The sequence below is a fragment of the Hemicordylus capensis genome, chromosome 5 (assembly GCF_027244095.1).
Source record: "Hemicordylus capensis ecotype Gifberg chromosome 5, rHemCap1.1.pri, whole genome shotgun sequence".
Taxonomy (NCBI): domain Eukaryota; kingdom Metazoa; phylum Chordata; class Lepidosauria; order Squamata; family Cordylidae; genus Hemicordylus; species Hemicordylus capensis.
The window spans coordinates 141,042,212-141,063,560 of record NC_069661.1 but is presented as its reverse complement, the minus strand read 5'-3'; the positions used below and the strand labels follow the sequence as shown (position 1 = coordinate 141,063,560).

The 21,349-nt window shown below is 42.5% G+C and overlaps 1 protein-coding gene across 7 annotated transcripts in view; it reads left to right on the top strand.

Annotated features, from left to right (window-relative positions):
• The window catches only part of ELAPOR2 (endosome-lysosome associated apoptosis and autophagy regulator family member 2), a 182,600-nt gene that overhangs the window by 63,672 nt on the left and 97,579 nt on the right, over positions 1–21,349 (top strand). For 3 of the 7 annotated variants that reach the window (XM_053257763.1, XM_053257768.1, XM_053257765.1), the window contains exon 2: positions 16,027–16,147. The exons of 1 other annotated variant lie outside the window; for it this stretch is intronic. In XM_053257763.1, coding sequence (XP_053113738.1) covers positions 16,027–16,147 — 121 coding nt within the window. Of the gene's footprint in view, positions 1–843; positions 862–4,282; positions 4,303–16,026; positions 16,148–21,349 lie in introns of those variants that run through there. 3 more of the 7 variants (XM_053257769.1, XM_053257764.1, XM_053257767.1) reach the window with 3 other exon arrangements.

The following is a 21,349-nucleotide window of genomic DNA, read 5'->3' as shown; positions in this document are numbered from 1 at the left end:
GTTTGGTAATACAGACCCTTTTAACCATTTATTGACCACAACCTGAGTCTGCCTCAATTACTTATGGTTTTTCTAAAATGCCTGCTCCCCTAATAGGAATGGCACATTGGCAACTTGCGTATGTTGAGGCTCTGCCTAATGACACATCATAATAAATTTATGAAATAAACGTAATCAGCCCTCTTAAAGTCAATGCTATTGATCAAAACCTTTTCTGTTTACTTAGGACCATTAATATTTTGACCAGCAACTTATTTTTGCCTTTTAATACATTGCTATTCATAATCAAAAGCAGGGTTGCCCGGTCCCATCCTGAAGAGCATACTTGTCTCTTTTCTAGTACGACTGTAGCAAAAGAGGTTGCAGCATTGGCTTCTCCTGTCCTGCTCCTCCCTCAGCCCCACTGTCAGCCTTTCACCCCTCATTCCAGCTCACAGGACTCTCCCTTCTCCCCCTAACAACAAGGAGGGAAGTGATGTGGGTGAAGCAGGGCAGAAGATGTGGCAGCAGCAACAGTTGCAATCTCTTTCATGCTGTGAAGTAGGTGCCAATGCTAGCATTCCACCAAATCTCTGGAAGCTAGCTTTAAAATAGGGGTGTGCATGAACAGTTTTCATGTTTTAATTTTTGATTTAATTTGTTTTGTTTTTGTTGTAAACCACTCAGAAATATGAATTTGGGTGTGTGTATACAAATATACTAAATAAATAAGCTCAGTTCAGAGCATCCTTCTGACTCTGCCTTTAAGGCATCAGGTATATATAGGAGCAACAACTGTGGCAACAACTGTGCAGTTCTCCCTTTGGAAGCTCAGAGAGGGAGAAGGAACATAAAGCCAGAGAAGGAACATATTCTGGGACTGTAAGCCTTTGGTAGCTGTGACTTAAGGTGGCATGGATGGCAAGGGTAGAAGGATTTAAAAAAGAGAAAAGAACCAATCTTCTTGTTCTCTGGTTCTGGACATGTATTGCTGTGTCCATGGATGATACAAACAAATAATTAGTAGTGATATTTTGGTTTTAAAATATATCAGATATTTGATTGTGGAAACCTGGGTTTGAATTGCCTCTTTTGGCAGGTTTGGCTTTTTAAAAGCCAAACTTTGGCTTACGGCCCATTTGACCCACGAGTATACCCCTTAGGTTTTGGCAACCTAGCCCAAGAAACAGGGTGGCCTTGGGCCAGTCATTCTTATCCAATCTAACCATTCACAGGGTTGTAGTAGGATAACATGAGATAAACCACTGTGTGCACCACCTTTAATTCCTGCGGTGGGGGTGGGGTGGAGATACTAATGTGTTAAACTGTGTAATCCACCCTTAGCTGAAGAGGATTAAAATGGATGTAATATTAAATATTGCGCCACAAATTTTGGTGCAGTCAGACAAAAGGTTTTAATACATGTTTGTGAAATGCACTCACACTTGCAATGGAAAAGTGATGTAAGGTGGGGGAAAGAGTTTGTTAAAAGCATTGGTATTCATGCATGAAGATGCAGAGTTAGCAGTATTTGACAATCAGCTCTTTGGTATGTGCACTTGCTTTCTTCATGTTTTTCTTACCCGTCTAGACTACATTAACCTTGTGCTGGCTCCCTAGTGCTTACTAGAATAAGATAAATGACAGTTGCTGTCCTCAACATGCTGTCATGATCTGCATTCCAATCTATGTAGAAGAACTGTTTGAGGTTCAATATGGGGAATTTTGCTTGCACATGGATAGAAAGCCTGGCTTTAACATATTCTAGGATGCATTTTTACCTACCTTTTATTTTCCTCCCTCACAACAACAAAGAGCTTAACTTCTGCAATGTTTACACTGCCTCTTCAGTGGGGAGTAATCAACTGCTGTTCTTTCAGCTTTGCCTTGACAGAAAAAAGCAGTACTATAGTTGATGATCTATAACTCCTTGCTCTAAGCAAGAGAGAATCAAGGATTGTGACTTTTGAAAGGGCATTCTGCCCAACTATTTCTGCAGAGGTAGATATACATGACTCACAGGCAGTTTGTACTGTTTCTTTCAAATTGCCCTGGGGGTTTTACATACATGCTTTTACTTCGAATCTCCTCTGGAATGTGCCAGTCCACATATTAGTTGCATTTACCCTGAAGTCCCTGTCAGGGACCAGTACAGACATGACTCTGTTTCCCCCCAAATCATGGCTGCACATTCTGGCTTAACCTGAATTAAGTCCGGCTTTAAAAAAATCCTCTATTTTCAGCGGCTTTAAAAAAACAGACAAAACCCCCAAGGCTTCTGGTATGACCCGCAGTTTCTCTGTGATGTGTGGAGTGGCCATTGGCAGTAATTCGGTGTTTTTCAAAACTCAAGGCAGGGGAGTTTGACAGCTGTGTTGGGTTTAGTCTGCTTGGAGTGATTTGCAGTTACAAGTGCTGGGGGCGGGAGGGGTTGTAGCAGATTGGTGAAATTCTGTGGAGGGAGTCCAGAAGTGGAGGGAGAAATTCCTGAGTTAAATGCTTATAGCTTTACATATGCAGAATGGAGACTACGTCTTCAATGTAACCTGAGCCCTTTGTGTCTGAACTGATTTCATAGACTGCATTTTTCTTCATGACAGAGAGAAAGCAATTATTTCTATTTTAAATGTCTCTGCCTGTTAAATGGCTTGGAGTGGGGGGGGGGGAAACGTGAGGTGATGAAGGCAGTCACTCACAAAGGCAGGGTTAGGGTTAAGTGTTCTGTTTTATCCCATGTCTTGCGGTCTTCCGTAATCAGCTGTCAGACTAACAACAACAAAGCTCTCTAACCTCCTTAAATGAGTTTAACGGATCGAGAGTTCCATTAACTATGTTTTTGGTTGTGTGTTTGCTGCAGCAGACACGGGGAGGAAAGAGGGGAGGGGATCCTGGGGGAAGGGGATCCCAGGAATGCACTGTGCACTTGTGTGATGCATTACCGGGGCTCCAGGGGGCGGGGTGCCACACGGTGGTGCTTTCCCTTCACCCAATCCCTGGAGCTGTCAGGTGAGCCTGGGCCAGGTGCAGGAGTGCCAGAGTGAAGCCGTTGCTCGTCTGGGCAGGCGATTCGCCCACCCAAGGAGGGTTCCGTGATCATCTGCGGGGAGAACGGGTCAAGCCTGCTCTCCCCACGGAACCCCTTTTGGCTCTAAACACTGATTGTGTGTAGAGCCTTACTGTATATGAACTAATTCAATCACATGGAATTTGTACTCCTGTGAGAAGAAATACATATTGGTTGAGATTTTCTAACATATATTTTGCATATAGGAGTTATGTTTCATTAGCACTCGTAATATATGAAGTTAGGCAATCCAGCACCACCACCATTCTTCAAGGGCTTACATAAGCAGCTCAGTGCTATTCTAGATCTTTTCTTTTGCCATATAAAATAAGTACATATGGATAGTCAATTTTTTAGTCTGCTTAAATGAAGAAATACATGCACAGAGGTCCTGTTCCATGGAAGTAAAATTGTCTTTTTGTTAAAGTTGCAGTTCTGTGTCCAAATGGGCAAATCATGGTTTCTGATTAGTCAGGAAACCAGAATCAGAAACCATGATTTGAAGTTTGTGAACCATGATTTGTGTGAACTGTGGTTTGGCATTATGCCTGAACATAGCTATGGTAGAGAGGGCCCGTGTTCACCCCTCTCTCCTGCAGCCCCTTGGAGTGAGGGAGATAATGAAGAAGATAGGGAGGGGTGGAGCTGGGGGGCCCTCAGGCGTTCGGGTTCTTTGAATCCATCCACTCAATTATAGCTACACCCCTGTGCCTGAATCAATGAACTATAGTTACATGCTGGAGATGGGAGTGATATATACCCTTTCCCAAGAATACCTGCCAGAGCTTGAGTAGGACTGCAATTTGTCATTTTTATGGACTGGTTCATGGTTTTGGGAGTCTGCTCTATAATAAGTATAAATATGGTAAACTCTACCTGTTATACGTTCAGAACTTATTATGGATGGAATTTCTTTTTATGTGAAAGCAAAATTACTTGTCCACATTTGAAATAGTCTGACCTTCACAAAAATGTCTATAATTACTTGCTTCTTCTATGATGAACAGGGCTCCTGACCCATATACAGTCCCTAAACTTTATGACAGGTGGCAGCTTTAGAGGAAGGTATTAAGAAGAGCTAGCTGGACCCCTCTACTTTATTATATTAATGTGATGCTGCAGCCTTTGCTATTATGTTCTCCTGAGGAATTTAAAAGTAGTGCTACTCCAACCCCCTTTTCCAGAACACAGAGAAACAACCTATCTCCTAGGCAACAGAGCAGGAACTTCATTCTCCATCAATGTGTACCTGGAATGCTGTGAGTAAGCCTCTTCTTTATTTCATGTTCTAGTAACTGATCATTTCTCACCCCAGGCTGGTTGGTGTTACAGTAACTGGTTGCAGCTGGTTGGTGTTGCACCAATAACAATATTTGAAAAAGCAGGAGAAAGCAACTTGTGAGTTATATTGTTATTTCCTTTGATTTCATCACCTCTCTAAAAAAGGACCACTAATGACCAAAATAAATGAGATGCAGGAGATCTGTGATTGCCTCTCCTGATATTTTCTTCTTTTACCTAAAAGTAGTCTGAGGGCTCAAAATTTGACTGGAGCAGTGGCACAAGGTAATTCCTATTGCTGTTAGGGAAAATAAACAACGATGGTGTATGGGGCTGCTTTTTTCTGCATCAGCCCCATGTCAAGTATGACATCTATTTCCTTCCTTAATTTTGAAATACATGGATTTAAACTGATTTAGACTCACAGATTGCAGAGACTGCCTTGATTGGCCTGATCTCCAGTTGGGAATTGACAGAGGGAGTGTGACTCTTTTGTTCCTTTATATCTCTTGGGGGCTTTTGATACTATCAACCAAAATATCCTTTTGGAGCATCTGAGAAGGTTGAGAGTGGGAAGCACTGCTTTGCAGTAGTTCCACTGCTACCTCTCTGGCAGATTCCAGAAGGTGTCCCTTAGAGACTGTTGCTCTTCAAAATCTGAACTTTATATGGTGTCCCTCAGGACTCCATGTTGTCTTCAATGTTGTGTAACATCTACATGAAACTGCTGGGAGAAATCATAAGGAGATTCAGTGCAGGGTGTTATCAGTATGCTGATGACACCCAAATCTTTTTCTCCATGTCAGCATACTAAGGAGAAGGCATAAGCTCCCTAAATACCTGCCTGGAGGCAGTGATGGGCTGGATGAGGGTTAACAAATGAAGACTGAATCCAGATAAGCTAGAGGTACTTATTGTGTGGGGTCGGAACTGCTCTGCCTGTTCTGGATGGGGTCACACTTCCCCAGAGGGAACAGGTATGCAATCTGGGGGTGCTTCTGGATTCAAACCTCTCCCTGATGTCCCAGGTTGAGGTGGTGGCCAGAGGTGCTTTCTATCAGTTTCAACTGATATGCCAGCCGCATCCATTTCTCAAGACGAACAACCTCAGAACAGTGGTACATCTGCTGGTAACCTCCAGACTTCATTACTGCAATGCACTGTATGTGGGGCTCTTTGTACATAGTCCAGAAACTGCAGTTGGTACAGAATGCAGCAGCCAGGTTGGTCTTTGAGTCTTCTCGGAGAGACAATATAACTCCTTTATTGAAAGAGCTATACTGGCTGCTGATAAGGTTCCGGGCAAAATACAAGGTGCTGGTTATAACCTATAAAGCCCCAAACAGCTTAGGCTCTGGATATTTAAGAGAACATCTTCACCATGAACCTCATCACCCATTGAGATCATCAGGAGAGGTTCATCGGAAGTTCCCAGTGACTCATCTGGTGGCTACTTAGGGACAGGCCTTCTCTGCTGCTGCCTTGAGGCTTTGGAATGCGCTCCCTTCTGAAATAAGAGCCTCCCCATCTCTGATAACTTTTAAAAAGGCAGTTAAGAAACATTTGTTCACCCAGGCGATAACTTTTTAAAAGGCAGTTAAGAAACATTTGTTCACCCAGGCTTTCAATTAAATTAACAGTTTTAATAGCTTTAATATTGTGTTAAATTTGAAATTATATTTTAATCTTTTTATTTTGTTTTAATTTGTATTGTCTTATTGGAAACCACCCAGAGATATCAATTCTGGGTGGTATACAAATGTGCTAAAATAAATAAAAAATAAAAATAGGGCTAATATGACTTGTTAAGTATTCTGTCAGCTCAGGGCAGCTCTGTTACAGATACTGTAACCTATGTTACAGATACTGGCCACAATCCAGAGAAAAACCTGGTTAGCTCTCTGCATAGCAAATTGATTTTTAAAATTATTTTTCTTCCAACATAATCAATTCCTTCCTTCCTTCCTTACTTACTTAGCATGTATATCCCACTCTTCCTCCAAGGAGCCCAGAGTGGTGTACATGGTTATGTTTATCCTCACAGCAACCTTGTGAGGTATGTTACATACACCACACCCACATGGAAAGCCCTTTCTGCAATTATTTGAAAAGTAGTTTTGACTCAGAAATCCATGCATATGACCTAAAAGGACCTTCTAGCTTCTTGTGCCAGTATCTAATCTAACTAGTCCAGTCTTACAGTTCGCTGTTGCTTCCAGTGTTTTATGACATGTCATTTTGTGAATGGGTCATAATGCTTTGCATTATTGTCATTTTGTGAATGGGTCATAATGCTTTGCACGGAAGTATACTTTTGGCCAATAACGGGGGAAGGGGTGGCATGGAGGTATGCTGCCGCCCCATAGATTACCCTAAAAATGGAGCGGTGGCGGGGGGAAAGTGGTGGTGGGGTAACTGCACCCTCTCTCACCCTTAAAGAGCCACCACGCCCCCCAGCCTCGAACCTTCAAGACCTTTAGAATGGCCTCTGGACTGGTTCCTGCACATCCCTGTTGGATGCCTCCAGGAACATCTCACACAGGTGAGGATCTGGAAAGTGATTACCTTCCTCTGTTGTTTTATCTCTAGCAAGTGGTGTCCAGAGGTTTATTCCCTCTGTATATTAAATTTTCATTTTGCTATCATGGCTAACAACCAGTGATAAGCTTATGAAAAAAATATTGCAGAAAATTGATTTGTTGATTTGCTAAGTAAGTGATGAGCTTGGCGACGTAGTGAGATGCCACTGCTGTGAGAAGGAAGAAAGAGAGAGTGTTTCCCAGCCTCAGCCTAATTACTCAGAAAAGATCACTAGACCATTTGACTGGGTCAAATTCTCCCCCTCGCCTTCTAATCCTCCCTTTGTTCTTCTCTTAAAGAAGCTTTACTTATTTTTAGGTACATCTGATCCCTCTTGACATGTAAATATAGTTAGCACATGGATCTCTAAGGATTATTGAAGCCCCTTTTAGCAAGTGATATTTTTTAAATAGCATGGTACACAGTTAATCGGGTTAAGAAAATTACCTTATCTTATATAAAGATATATAAAATGAAGCCACTCAGAGGGCAGAGAGAAAAATTAGCTCCTCACAGTGATTTGTCCTCCAGTGATGGTGGGATAGGCAAGCTGCATGTCATTATGCTTGTTCTTAAGTCTTGTTCACATATGGCGGGGTGGGGGGTGGATTGGAAAGGAATGCTGTAACCATGTGCAATGTTCAAGGACAAACCTGGAAGTCTTGCTCCTGCCGCTGACACACTGGAAAGCCCCGTCTTCCCTGTGCTCATCACAATTATGGTGTTTGTCTGAAAAGGTTTAGTTGCTAGGGTTCCCCTTTTGCTTCACTAACATCCTGAATGGGGTCGAACTGCTTGAACCCAGAAAGATCTATGGATAGCATTCAATCCAAATAGCACAGAACCCATATTACAGACAGAGGCATTCTTACCTCTGGACCTTGGGGTCCCGGTCCGTGGCCTCCAAGGTCCGGGGGGGGGGGGCTGCTGCCACCACCTCTCACCTGCCCTGCGGCTGCCCCACAGCACTGAATTGTGGTGCTGAAAACTACAATAATTCTAGGGGGCTGGGGTGTGTGGGAGTTTCAGGGCTTGCGGCACTCTATTCCAACTGTGCAGGTGCTCTTGACCGCCTCACAGTTCTCAAGGGTTGCTGGGCCCAATCGTCAGGCCTAGCTGCCGCTCATGCTCTGCCCGCCACCACCACTACAGGGGTGAGGGAGGCCTGCTGAGCTCACCCCCACACCCTAGCCGCACACATGGTGGCTAGAATTATAGAAGTTTTTGGTGCCACAGTTAAACTTGCAGCGGGTGTGTGTGTGTGTGTCCGGGCACCAAAATTACCTTGGTGCACCCTGATTACAATGATGGAGAATCCATATCCTCTATAATAAAATGCTTAGGTGTAATCCCGTGTCTGCCCGTGTCTTTCTTGGCAGTTCTGGGCATGCGCGGAGCGCATGCCCAGAACGTCCGAGAAAGATACGGCTGCAGAGACACGGCGGCCATGTTGAGGAGGGCAGAGGCGGCCGAAGAATGGGATACGGGGAGGGCAGAGGCGGCAGCTGGGGGACTGGGAGGGCAGAGGTGGCTGTGAGGGGACCAGGAGGGCAGAGGGGGCAGCGGGGGGTCCAGATTATCATCATTGAGGCGTTGGGGGTCCGCGGGGAGGGGACAAACGGCGGCAGGTCTGGCCCTCCCGCCGAAAAGGACAGAGGCGGCGGGTCGGGCGGGTCAGCAGGCGGCACTCTTGGCTGCGGCGGCGGAACTCTCCGCCTGCCCAGAAGGCCAAAGGCGGCGGCGGCGGGCGGCACTCTTGGCGGCGGCAGTGGAACTCTCTGCCCGGCCGGGAGGCCAGAGGCGGCGGCGGGTCCGGCAGTGGCAGCGGCGGCACAGATCGGTTGAGTGCGGAGACTAGCGCCCATTATTTTAAAGGGCTGAAAAATACTAGTTCTAATATGATTGCTTATTTCTTGGACATTTTTGCTTATACTCATGGCACTGCCATACATTTCAAACATAAAATTCAGATGAAGGCAAATGTAATATCTGTACAACAGATATTGTGAGGAATGTACCCATAACATTACATCATCCACTTAAAGAAGAGCTTTTAAGACTTGCTTAAGACATGCTTGAGTCCAAGGTATTTAAGAGAGCCCCTTCTTCTTCATCAACCCCACCGCCTGTTAAGATAATCTGGGGAGGTCCAGTTGCGGTTGCCACCAACTTTGTTGATGGTGACCCGAAACCAGGCCTTTTCTAGAGTTGCCCCAGAACTCTGGAATGCATGTCCTAATAAAATTAGAAGTTCCCCTTCTCTGAATGTTTTTAAGAAGGACCTAAAAACATACCTGTTTAGTCAGGCTTTTTGTTTATAGTTTTTATTGTATTTTAAATTGTTTTAATTATGTCAGTGTTTTAATGGCTTTATATTGTGAACTGCCAGGGACTTTTTTGTTTGGGGTGCTATATAAATATACTAAATAAATAAATGCTGACATCATAGAACCTGTTGATTCATCAGAACGGTTATCTCCCATTGTTCTTGTATGGAAATCAAATGATACACTTCGAATGTGCATAGATTTAAGAGATGTGAACTCCAACATTGTAGTAGATTTCACTGATATTACCCAATATCAGTGAAATGTTGCTTACTCTGAAAGAGGCCACAACTTTGGATTTGCCTTTGGCCCATCATCAAATTCCTCTGCTCAAAAGTTCATGCAAGTACAGCCTTCATTACTCCAGAGGGCGTTTTCAATTCAAAAAACTGACCTTTGGATTAGCCTCTGCACCTTCGGTATTTCAAAGAATACATGCAATTTTTGGGACTATGGATGGCATAAATAACTTTCAGGATAGCATTTTAGTGCATGACACTAAACTAAAAGGTTTAGTGCATGGCATATTGAGGAGCATGATGCTAAACTGACAGCAGTCCTAAGAAAACTCTGACAATGCAAACTTATGATCTCTGCAGAGAAATGTCAGTTTTGCTCACCCTCGGTGACATACTTGGTACACACATATCAGAGTGGCATACATCCCAAAACAGACTTGGTGAAACCTATTCAGGACGCACCAGAAGCACACAACAGGATGCCTTTGGATCATTTTTCGGACTCTGTGAATATTACTCAAAATGTGTTAGACAATTTGCCTCAAAAGTTGCGCCATTGCATCTTCTTTTTAAAAAGAACATTGCATTTAATTGGGATGCATCCTGCATGGCTAGTTTTCAGACTATCAAAATGGCTACTGCTGAAAGCCCTGATCTTGCTTCTTTTGACACGAACAGGCACACAATTGTAACTATAACCATTGTGGGGCATAAAACTCACTTTAAGGTCAGACCATAAACCCCTATCTACTTTATTTACTACTCAGGGATCAAGTTGAGCAACCCCAAGAATAGCCAAATGGATCACCAGACTATAAGGAGCCTGTCTGTCCGGCGTCCAAGTCACAATCTCCGTCAAGGTCACTGGAAGGTCCTCAGAATCCTCTTTGCTCAGCAAGAAAAACACAAAAGAACAATTTACTACAGTATCAAGTTCAGATAGCCTCCCCCTGCAAACTCAGTCTGCTCACCAGATTGCACAGTTCCAGAGCAAAAAGGGATGCAAAGCGTTCCCAGGGGAGATGTTGCAGCTAGGTACAATTGTCAGGACTCGATCAGGTAGCAGAGTTAAAGCAGGAAAAGCCTGGGTCTCTAGAGGCCAACATGAAGCTGGGCTTCCTCTGAATTTGAGGCTCAGCTGAAGCAGACTCCAGGAGACATGTTGCTTCCAGCGTTTGGCTGCAGCCTTCAGACTTAATTTATAGCTTGGCTTAATTGCTCCCCGCCTTCGGCCAGCTGGTACAGATTCAGGGTTCATCTGGTTTGTTGAGCAGCCGTCTACTTCTCCTGAGCACTTCCACCTGTAGTTGGCATTTCATCAATCTTCTCTCGTGAGGAGGCAAAGTTGGTTCAATGTTTACCTCAGTGTTCTGCTCTCCATTCCCTGCCTCTGCTGCCTCTGATGGCCCCGCTTGTCCTGAAGCTTCAACCAGATCTTCCTCAGCTATTTCCTGTGAGTTGACAGCTGGACTCTGCCCTTCAGGTATCCCTGCAACTGCTGGAGGTCTGCCAGGTTCCCCTTCCTCTTCACTATCTGAAGATGGGGACATGACACAGGCTTATGGACTTCGATTTCCAGGTGGAATATCTTCCAGGTCTTCAGAATACAACTGCAGATTGTTTATCTCAACTTCCACTTCCAGGCCAAGAGTAGATCCCAAAAGAAGAGGTTGAAGGAATAGTAATTGTGCAAATAGCTTCATCCAATCATAGAGTGATCACGTCTTCTGAATGGAAAGTGACCCTCAGTGCTGATCAAGTGCTTACTGAACTTTAACCTTACATAACTAATGGATAGCCATGCAAAAACTAGATGCCTGAACATCTTCAACCATACACGGACATAGCGAGTGAGTTGTCCTTTCTCAATGAGTTGGTGCTGATGACTGATTGCTTGGTGGTACCAACCACCTTACAAGCAAAAGTGATCAAAATTGCCCATGAAGGTCAACTGGGCATGAGCTTGACAAAAAGGTGAATCAGAGAAGGATTATGGTCGCCAGGTATGGACAAATGCATTGAAAATGTAACCAGGCACTGTATCACATGCTGCATGTGACAAATCACAGAAGCCTTTTATCACCCTCTTGACTCCAGTAGAGTATCCCAATTGACCCTGGGGAAAACCTGCTCTGGATAAAGTGGGGCCTATAATGGTGATAACCAACTCAGAAACTATATATTTGTTATAGTGATGGTGGATTACTATTTCAGCTGGCCAGAAATTTCATTTGCTGACAACATTACTACAAGCAAAATGATCCAGTTCATAGCTGCAGTTTTTGTGAGAGAAGGTTTTCCTAAAAAAGTTGTGACTCACAATGGGACACATCTTACCTCCTTTGAAATGGAGCAGTATTTGCATAACCATGGGATAAAACACAAGACTATTTCCTTGTACCTTCTTCAAGGGAATGGCTTATAGGAAAGAATGAACTTGTTAGTGACTGGTTGCTACGCAACAACAACCCTGGAAAAAGGCAATCTGTGAAACTCTATTTGCTCATCAAACTACTCATTATACTACAAAAAAAATTCTCCATTTGAACTGTTGAGAGGAGGCAACACTTCCACCAAATTTACCCAGCAGCAACAACTGATAGGGCTTTCCATGCCAACTCACCCTGCAGAATTTCGTGAATGGGTAAGGGTGAAGCAACAAAAATAAGAATTGTATGTGGATAGAAAACAGGGTTGGAAACAATGAACGTTTCAGATGCGGGATTTTGTTCAAGTATGGTTTCCTTATAAAGTGAGAAAGGTATGTTCCAGATATACAAATAATCAAAATCCACAGAGATTCTGTCATATTGGATGAAGGAAATAAATTGAACAGTTCCAGACTTTCCAGCATGCATGCTATGAGACAAGAGAGAAGGGAGTCTGATCTAAAGAGAGGATCTGGAGAGGAATCTGATCTTGCTTCCAATTTTGACTTTGCAGAGGAGGCTGATGAAAGTGATGGACAATTCTCACTAGCAGAAAACAAAGCAGCTCATGTGCTACTAACAGTTCATGTGCCAGAGACCCTAAGACTTAGAAAAAGTGTGTGTGACAGGAGACCACCTAAAAGACTTCAAGCTTTCATCACTGAATTTAAAATCAATTCAATTCTGCTTGTTATAAAGGGGAGGGTGTATTGTATTCTATCTACTAATCTTTTATGTTTTGTGATTTTAGAAGTTTGTCCCAGTGGGGATCCTGTAGAGAGTGTAGGGGGTGGAGTCAGAAAGAAAAGGGAGGGATAGGAGAAGGAGAAAAATGAGTCGTGTCCCCCCCCACCCCGAGTAAAGTGTTAGTTCAACCAAGTTAAGACTCCTTTGTGTTTATGAGGGAAGCAGCTATAAAATACTCTTGTCAGAACAAGTTGCCAATTTGGTGATCTGTGGGCTTCTGTGATTCCAGGCTGTATAGCTGACCAGAGCTGCCACCCTCAAGTGCCTTCTCATGCCCTGTGGGGTTATGTCCTATCCTGTGGAAAAGAACCCTCAAGGTCTATAAGGCAAGATGAGATGGATTGCAACTTCATGGACAACTCCATTAGATGAGTACTCTGTAACACATTCATGCCTAAGGCGAAAACCACTTAGGAGGGAGTTGTACATCCAATGGAAAGTTAAGAATATCTCAGAGGTCTCCTTGCCCAGAAAGGAAATCAACAAGTTCTGATGGGATAGTTCAGAGGAACTCAGAGAGACCTGGGGAAGGGAGTCAAGGGAAGGGGAACAACCACTCCTGCCCTTAAGTAGGCCCATCAGTCCACCAGAAAAGAGGCGGGGAGTGCGCGCCAGGAGGTGGTTGGGGTGGTGGGCAAGAGGAGGATGGGCGGCAGGAGGAGGATGGGCGGCAGGCAAAGCCACACTGCCCCGAGGAGGAGGATGGCGAGGTGGTGATGCCGCCCTGAAGAGGAGGGCGAGAGGAGGACTGGCAGCGGGTAAAGTCCCACTACCCCGAGGAGGACGGTGAGGCGGAGGGAGGTGGTGGCAGTGGGACGACCTGGCCCTGCCTCCCCCCCGCCGGGTGAGACGGTGGCTGTGGCATGGGGTGGGGGATGGCTGGGCCCAACTAGAAGCACAGATGCTCTGTGCCTGGGCCTACTAGTTTGTTTTAAATTGTGTACACCACCTAGAGATACACATATCAGGGGGTATATGCATATGATAAATAAATAAATGATGCAATTGCACCAAGGCAAGGGGGGCAGGGAGTGAGGGAGCTTGGGGCTCATGCTTCATTTTAAGTAGGCAGTGGGCTGGGGGAGGATGCATGGGCTCTCTCATGGCTATGGCAAAGCAAAGGAAACTGGAACAGCAGGTCTCATTGAAAAAGGTACTGTGACAATTGGAAATAGAAATTTTGAAACTCTAAGGCAGAACTGTTTTTTTCAAATGGTGATGAAACACGTGGAGATAATCACTATTTATTGTGTGGTATAATGGTGTTCAGTGTAAATCAGATAGGATACAAATGGGTGATAATCATCCTCCCTGACACAAAAGTGATCATCTTGAAGTACCCTCCTCCTATTGCTAAGATTAGCACAGTTGCTGGGGTGACAGTCCTCCTTTAGATAAATGACTAGTATAGATGAAGGAGGATAGGTGCTTTTTGCTGGAGAAATTCTTACAAAATCCTTAAAAGTATGTCAGTTTATCAGAACACACACATACAGTTTATTTCACTGGCAGAACAGAATAAAGCAATGCTTGGTGAATGTTTTATATGAAAAAAATTCACATCTATTTTTGGCTTTGCTCTCCCAGTTACTATTCACCTTTTCAGTTGAACCTTATGAACTGATTTTGATATGCTTCCTAGAATACTTGGGAAAATGTCAGCCTTCCATTAAGAAAATTATATATGTTAACCCTTAGTTGGATTTTCAGTGGAAATATTCACTGAGATTCTAGCACAAAATCACAAATTCACTACAGTTTTTGCAAAAACCAAATGCTTATGTGACTGAGTTGCCTGGCTACAACCCAGATTCATCTGCTATCTTTAAAATTTTCAGTGAAGTGGAAGAGAGACCAGCCATCATTTTTTCTGCCCACCCTTCCTCCTCCTCTGTTTTCTCTGTCCCTCCCTCTCCCTTTCTTATTCTCTCTGCAAAAAGTGGTTGTTGTGATATAACCCATACAAATAGCGTTCTGAACCACAGAGGATCTAGACTGAAACATAAAGCTGTGTATTTGAACAGCAAGTTGTTGTACTAACCTGTGAAATGATGTCTAGAAGTAGATTATTATACTAACCAAATGATGTCTAAAAGTAGATAATTCATTTTCTCAAGTTTTGTGAAAGAAGCAGCAATTTCATGTTTTAATAGCAGAAGCAACTATAGTAATTTATTAAATGACTATAGCTATAGGTCACAGCACTAGTGACTCTTAATGAGGTTATATTTTGTCTGAACGTCATAAATGCAAACATATGAACACAAAGCCTTAGTTGATTATTCAGTGAGGGCCAGTTTTAATTGGTATGGCTGACAGCTAAAGGCTGACACTTATTTTTGCTTCCAATGTGTTCCTATAATTGGGCACACTCAAGAATATATTAAAGATGACCTTCCTTCTAACAATAGCTGATAGCATTGGTTTATTAAACTGGACATTATCTTGAATGTCTTTCTGTATCTCAAAATAAGGTATTTCTACTGAGATTTTGGTAATGTGCACGTTTTATTTAAATTTGGTTAAACAGAAGGGTTTCTCTCAGACTTTGCTTGTTACTGGATCTGGACTGGTAACCAGCTTCTGTTGAAGCAACAAGTGGGCAAGTCAAACAGCTGTAAAATTGACAATAACAAACAGCTATATATCAAAATCAAAAGTTGTTCTTAACTTCTTTTGAGAGAAACTCTTTCTCAAGAAAGTGGTCCTTACAATTTAGAAATTAATGAATAAAATCAAGATGTGAAGTGTATCTTGAGTTGTTTTTCAGATGGCCTTTGCCTTTTTCTTTTTCTTATGAAAGACACTTTATCTCTAGAGCCTTTGATGTTTGTTATTTTAGAAAAAATATTTCATTTAAAAATGTCTGTCTCACCTCTGACAAACTATCTATATTAGATTTGTTTTTAATGCTATAAGGCTATATCAGTTTTTGAGAGTTTGGGGTATTAGGAAACAAATATGTTTTTAAACTGTATTATTTAGATCAAATTATAGTTGCTTTCAGAATGGTAAAGACTATTTCCCTTGAGTGAGTTCTCTGGCTTTGGTTGCCTCCTTCTCACTTCCAAAGTGAAGTCCCACCCTTCAGCATTCCAGCTTGGCTCCAGGCATGCTAAACTGCACAAGGGGAAGCCAAAGACACCATACTGATTACCCTCAATGTGGAACCTTTGTCGTTTTGTAGATGTTTAAGTTTTAATTCCAGTTTTATTTTCCATACATCTACAGAGCGTGTTGTTTTAGTCAGCGATTTAACTTTGGGTCCAAATAGAACCTGGCGTTTTGATAAAAGCATTCCTTTCCTTGTTCATGGATGTAGTAAGACTAAATGAAAATGTAACTATGATGGAAATAAAACAATATATCATTGCTTGCAGGCAGAGTACCACTATGAATACACAGAATGTGACAGCAGTGGATCCAGATGGAGGGTAGCAGTTCCAAATCCAGGAGTGGAGTGCTCTGGTTTACCTGATCCTGTCAAAGGGAAGGAATGCAGTAAGGCTTTACATTTTGTTACTACAAATTTCAGTAGCACCTCCTTGTTTTTGTTCCCCTTAATAATCAAACATGGTTCAAGATGCATTTAACAATCAAGCTGATATCTAGAAGATATGCTGATATCTATTCTTGGATCTTAGATTCTTAGGACTATCCCCTTTCTCTAAACTTGTAGTGTGTGCTTTACCCATTCAGCAATGCTCGGCCTATATTTACCACTCAGGGCTAAACTACGAGAGATCTGTGATCCAGACATCTTTATTAAATGCTGCTGCAGAGAGACCCAAAGATCAGGTCCATGGTACTGCTGGAGAGGGGGTTAACTCTTTCCCTCCTATGCCATTTCCGCAGCTTAAATAACCCTCTTAGGTTGCTATGAAACAGTAAAAAGGCATTTATCTATACTGGGACTCTCTCTCTCTCTCTCCAAGGCTAATAGCTGCTTGTACATGGCTGCTTTTAATGAGAGAAAGATCACAGATATCCTGCATGGCTGCATGTGTGCAGTTTGGTCCTGTTGCCATAGGACATTATTACACATGTAAGGTAGCCATCTACCCTGGTTTCTGGGTAATGCCCAGATTTTAAGCAAGTCCCCCATTGCCCAGTTAGCCTATTCTTTGCCCAGATTTCCAGCTTTCATTTTTTTTTTAAGCTAAGCTTTAGCCCTTGTGAAGTGGAGTTATGGAGCAAAATGTGCAGTCACTATTCTGCTCAACCGCTGGGACTTCGAGTAAGGCAGATAAAGAACCTGAGGAATAACTAATACCTGAGGAATAACTAATCCCCTTGAGGAATGTTGCCTTTGTTTTTTGTCAACAGGAGATCTCTATAGGGCATCTGAGAGGATAGCTTGATTTTTATGTAAATCACTGCCTACCTGTGTATTATAATGTTTAAGGTTTTTGGATTTATAGTGCAATCCATTCTATGCATGGTAAATACCATTTGTTTCTATCAGTAAGTGTGTATAGGATTGCAGCCTTAACTGAAAAGCTCTGTGTATATTAGAAAGTGTTGGGATAGAAAGTCTAGGTGTTTAATGCTCAGATAAATGGTCAGGTAAAGAGATCCTCCCCAACTATTGTTGGTAGATATCCAGAGCAAATACAAATCAACTGGATCAGTTAATTTGCATAACATGCAAATTATTTGTAAGCTAATTTGAATAACATGCAAATTCAGGTGCCTGGAATTTAGAGTAAGATTTACATCCTTACTTTTAAAAATCAGTTTATTATAAATGTAAAACTGACATTGGCCAAATTTCACATCTCTATTATCCTCTTTCTATTCTTCATTGCCTCATTTTATTGTTGACCAGCTTACTAGAAGATATGCAAAATGTACATATGTACACACACACCCCAGAACCAGAATCTTGAGTCATTATTATGGTCACTGACCAGTAGAAGTATGGAAGCAAAAGCTACATATTCCACAAAATTATTTAATTTATGAGCATTGCATGCATGTAGGAAGTAATTTCTGTTAAGGCTGGAATAGTCTAAGTAATTTGAACCAACTACATTAGCGTGGTGTAGTGTTTAGAGTGCTGGATTAGGACTGGGAAGACCCGAGTTCAAATCCCCATTCAGCCATGATATTTGCTTGGTGACTCTGGGCCAGTCACTTCTTTTTCAGCTGAACCTACTTCATGGGGTTGTTGTGAGGAGAAACTTAAGTATGTAGTATACTCTGGGCTGCTTAGAGGATGAGCGGGATATAAGATGTTAATTAAATTAAAATAAAATAAAATAGCAACCAATGTGCCTTTATTAGATAATTGGCATTCATCTTCTTGAGAATCGTTCCCTGCAAAATATTGTGTAAGGTACATTTTATAAGAGTGAGTTGCATTGACACAGGGAAATAATGGAGGGAAACCATTAAGTGCTTTGAATCACAAGGAACTCTTTCAAGATTCAGAAGTCTAATGCATAGTGTATTTTGAATGTGGAAAAGATACTGGAGTTCAAAGGAGAATGACTTGGAATGCACCAGAAGGCAAGGCAGACTGGAGGTAAAGAAAAGACAATATATTGCTTGGGCTTAACTTGTGGCTCATTTGTTTGACACGCTAATCTGCTACATGACTGGGAGAATCTTCTAAGTGACACACTTGCATGGGTAGGGCTGCAACCACATGCTCTTTCCCAAGTTTCCCATAGAATCATGTGGTGCCCATGGATAGAAGGCTCTCACAGCCTGGAAGGATGTCTTAAGGACACTTGAAGTGAAAACCTTCAGTGGGTGAAAGGTATTTTACCCTAAAAAGCAGAATGTACTTTCAGCTGGGAAATGTGTGTTATAATTTAACATCTGACCTTTAACCCTGTGTGGTGATCAGCCCTCCCCTCCCCTAACAAGTGAGCTGGAAGTGAACCCTGTCCTGTCTATCAGGCACTGACAGTAACCTCTAGGGATCAGCCACCCAACACATAGTGGGCAGCTCCTGGAGGCAGGAAGTGAAGGGGGTCTTTGTTCTCAGTTGGATCCAGGCAGGGTGAACTACAGGATGTCTGGCCTGGCAATGACAGCAACCAGGAGCTCTACAGGGGCCTGAAGTCTCTACCATGGACTTGGTGAGTTCAGGAGGGAAGCCAGGGCTTCAGCTTCGGGGAAAGGTTTAGCCAGGGAACCTTGTGTTAGGTAGCCTGCATTAGATTTCTTTTGATGTGCTTTTGCAAATCCTTACAATTGGTTTATTGTGTTTTTATCTGTAACGTAACAAAGAGGACCTGAGCCTGAGTCCTTTTATCCAACTAGGGCTCTGTAGAAATCTCTGTACCCTGTAAAGGTGCTTTTAAACCTGGGGGTACTTTTTGAATTATCCTTGCAACTGGGTAACCACGATTTTAAAGTGTGCCACTCCAAACATTAGCTGGAGTGATCTTTGGAAGTAATCTTGTAAAGTACTGAGTATGTATTTTTACCTGTAATTCAAAGCTGAGAGTGCCTCAGACTGAAGCAATCTGTTGTATTTTGAATAAAGTTTTTCTCTTGTTGCTCTTTGTATTTTTACCTGCCTCTGAGTGGATTTTTAACTCAGGAAAAAGGGGTTCTACTCTGGTGCAAACATGCCTCAGTGTTGATTGCTCAGCAACTGACACCACTAAGTTTTCTCTTCATGTGTAGGCTGCACATGGAAGGTTTTCTTTATTTTTCCATTGTTAAAGGATGAGAGTTTCTGTGGAATTTCGCCCAAAACGGGTGGAGGGAATAAACTCTGTTAAAAAGTGGGTGTGGTGGCAGTGATTGGACTACCAAAGGAGCAATTTAAGTTTTAAAGGAACAGCCTTTGTTGAGCAAACATGGAGGGAATTATGCAGCATTTTTGTTTCCACCACGTGAGCTTGCTTTGAGACAAAGGCTGGGCTTAAATCTGCTATTCGCTACACCCTGTGATTCAAACATATAATAAAATATGACATTTTTTGCTGAAATCAATAAAACATACTTCTGTGCAATGTAGTTAAGTTTGAGGGTGGGTGAGAAAAAGCTCAGATAATTGCTAGCTCACAAAAAATGTTTTCAACTCACCTGTGTTCTTCACCTATATTACTTATTTGTGGCACATAAGTGGACTGCAAGGAGGAAAGAGCCAACTCCTTTTCAGTTCATAGAAACTTTCCTGTCTAGTGACTTGGAGACTACATTTATTCAGTAAGGTACTTTTATGATGATTCATTCAGGCTGAGTGAATGTGTGTGTGGGGAAACCTATGCATTTTCTGTTGAATGTCTGCACATCCCCTGCATGTACAACTGTGTGGCCACAAGGCTGCCTCTCCACAATGAGGATAGAGCCCAATGTGGGTACAGCTGTATGCATGTAGACTCTGCAGGTGTTTTCAGCTGAACATTCATAAGTGGAAAGTAGGTTCTGCTATCACTATCCCACTCTCTCTGTCCCCTTACTATATGTTCACTGCTCACCCTGCACATATTGTCTTAATAGGGCTAAAAGGTGATCAGTTGTATGCCTATTTACAAGCCTGCTTCAGAGTCACCATACTGGAATGTACTAGACCAAATCATTTAAAGATGATTTCCTTTGGGGTCTAACTGTTCTGGCAGTATCCTCTTTAAAATTAAGACTAATTTGAGGCTGACCACATATGCAGCTTTAATAAATGGTGAAAAATGAACATGAATAATTAACATTCTATTCAAGATACTCCATATAAATGATTTAGATCAGGTATGTTGGATCAGGAAAGTAAAAATTTATAGATGATAGTAGTATTTTTAAAAATTTATTTAACAACTTATTTTTATACCATCCAAAACTTATGTCTCTGGGCAGTTTACAACAAAATAAAAACAGAAAGTAAAACTTTAGTTAAAACAAAAACAAAAAATCTAAAACATTACAACAATTTAAAAATTTTAAAACAATATTTTTAAACAGTATTCAAACCATTAAAACAATATTAATTAAAAGCCTGGGCGAACAGATGCATCTTTAAAGACTTTTTAAAAGCTGTCAGAGATGGAGAGGCTCTTATTTCACTAGGGAGCGCATTCCAAAGCCTAGGGGCAGCAGCGAAGAAGCGCCGTCCCTGAGTGGCCACCAGACGAGCTGGTGGCAAATGCAGATGAACCTCTCCAGCTGATCTCAGTAGGCGGTGGCGTTCATGACAAAGAAGACGTTCTCTTAAATACCCAGGGCCCAAGCCATTTAGAGCTTTATAGGTTATAACCAACATCTTGTATTTTGCCCAGAAACATATTGGCAGCCACTGTAGGTCCTTCAATACAGGAGTTATATGGTCTCTCCAAGATGACCCAGTGACCAACCTGCCTGCCGCATTCTGGGCCAACTATAGTTTCCGGACTACATACAAGGGCAGCCCCACATAGAGTGCATTGCAGTAATCCAGTCTGGAGGTTACCAGAGGATGTAACACTGTTTTGAGGTAGTTCACGTCAAGAAATGGATGCAGCTGGCGTATCAGCCGAAGCTGATAGAAGGCACTTCTGGCCACCGCCTCAAATTGGGAGACCAGGGAGAGGCTTGGATCCAGAAGCACCCTTAGACTGTGTACCTGTTCCTTCTGGGGAAGTGTGACCCCATCCAGAACAGGCAGATCAAAATTGTCTCTTGAGTTCCGACCCCGCACAATGAGTACCTCCGTCTTATCTGGATTCAGTCTAAGTTTGTAATCCCTCATCCAGCCCATTACCACCTACAGGC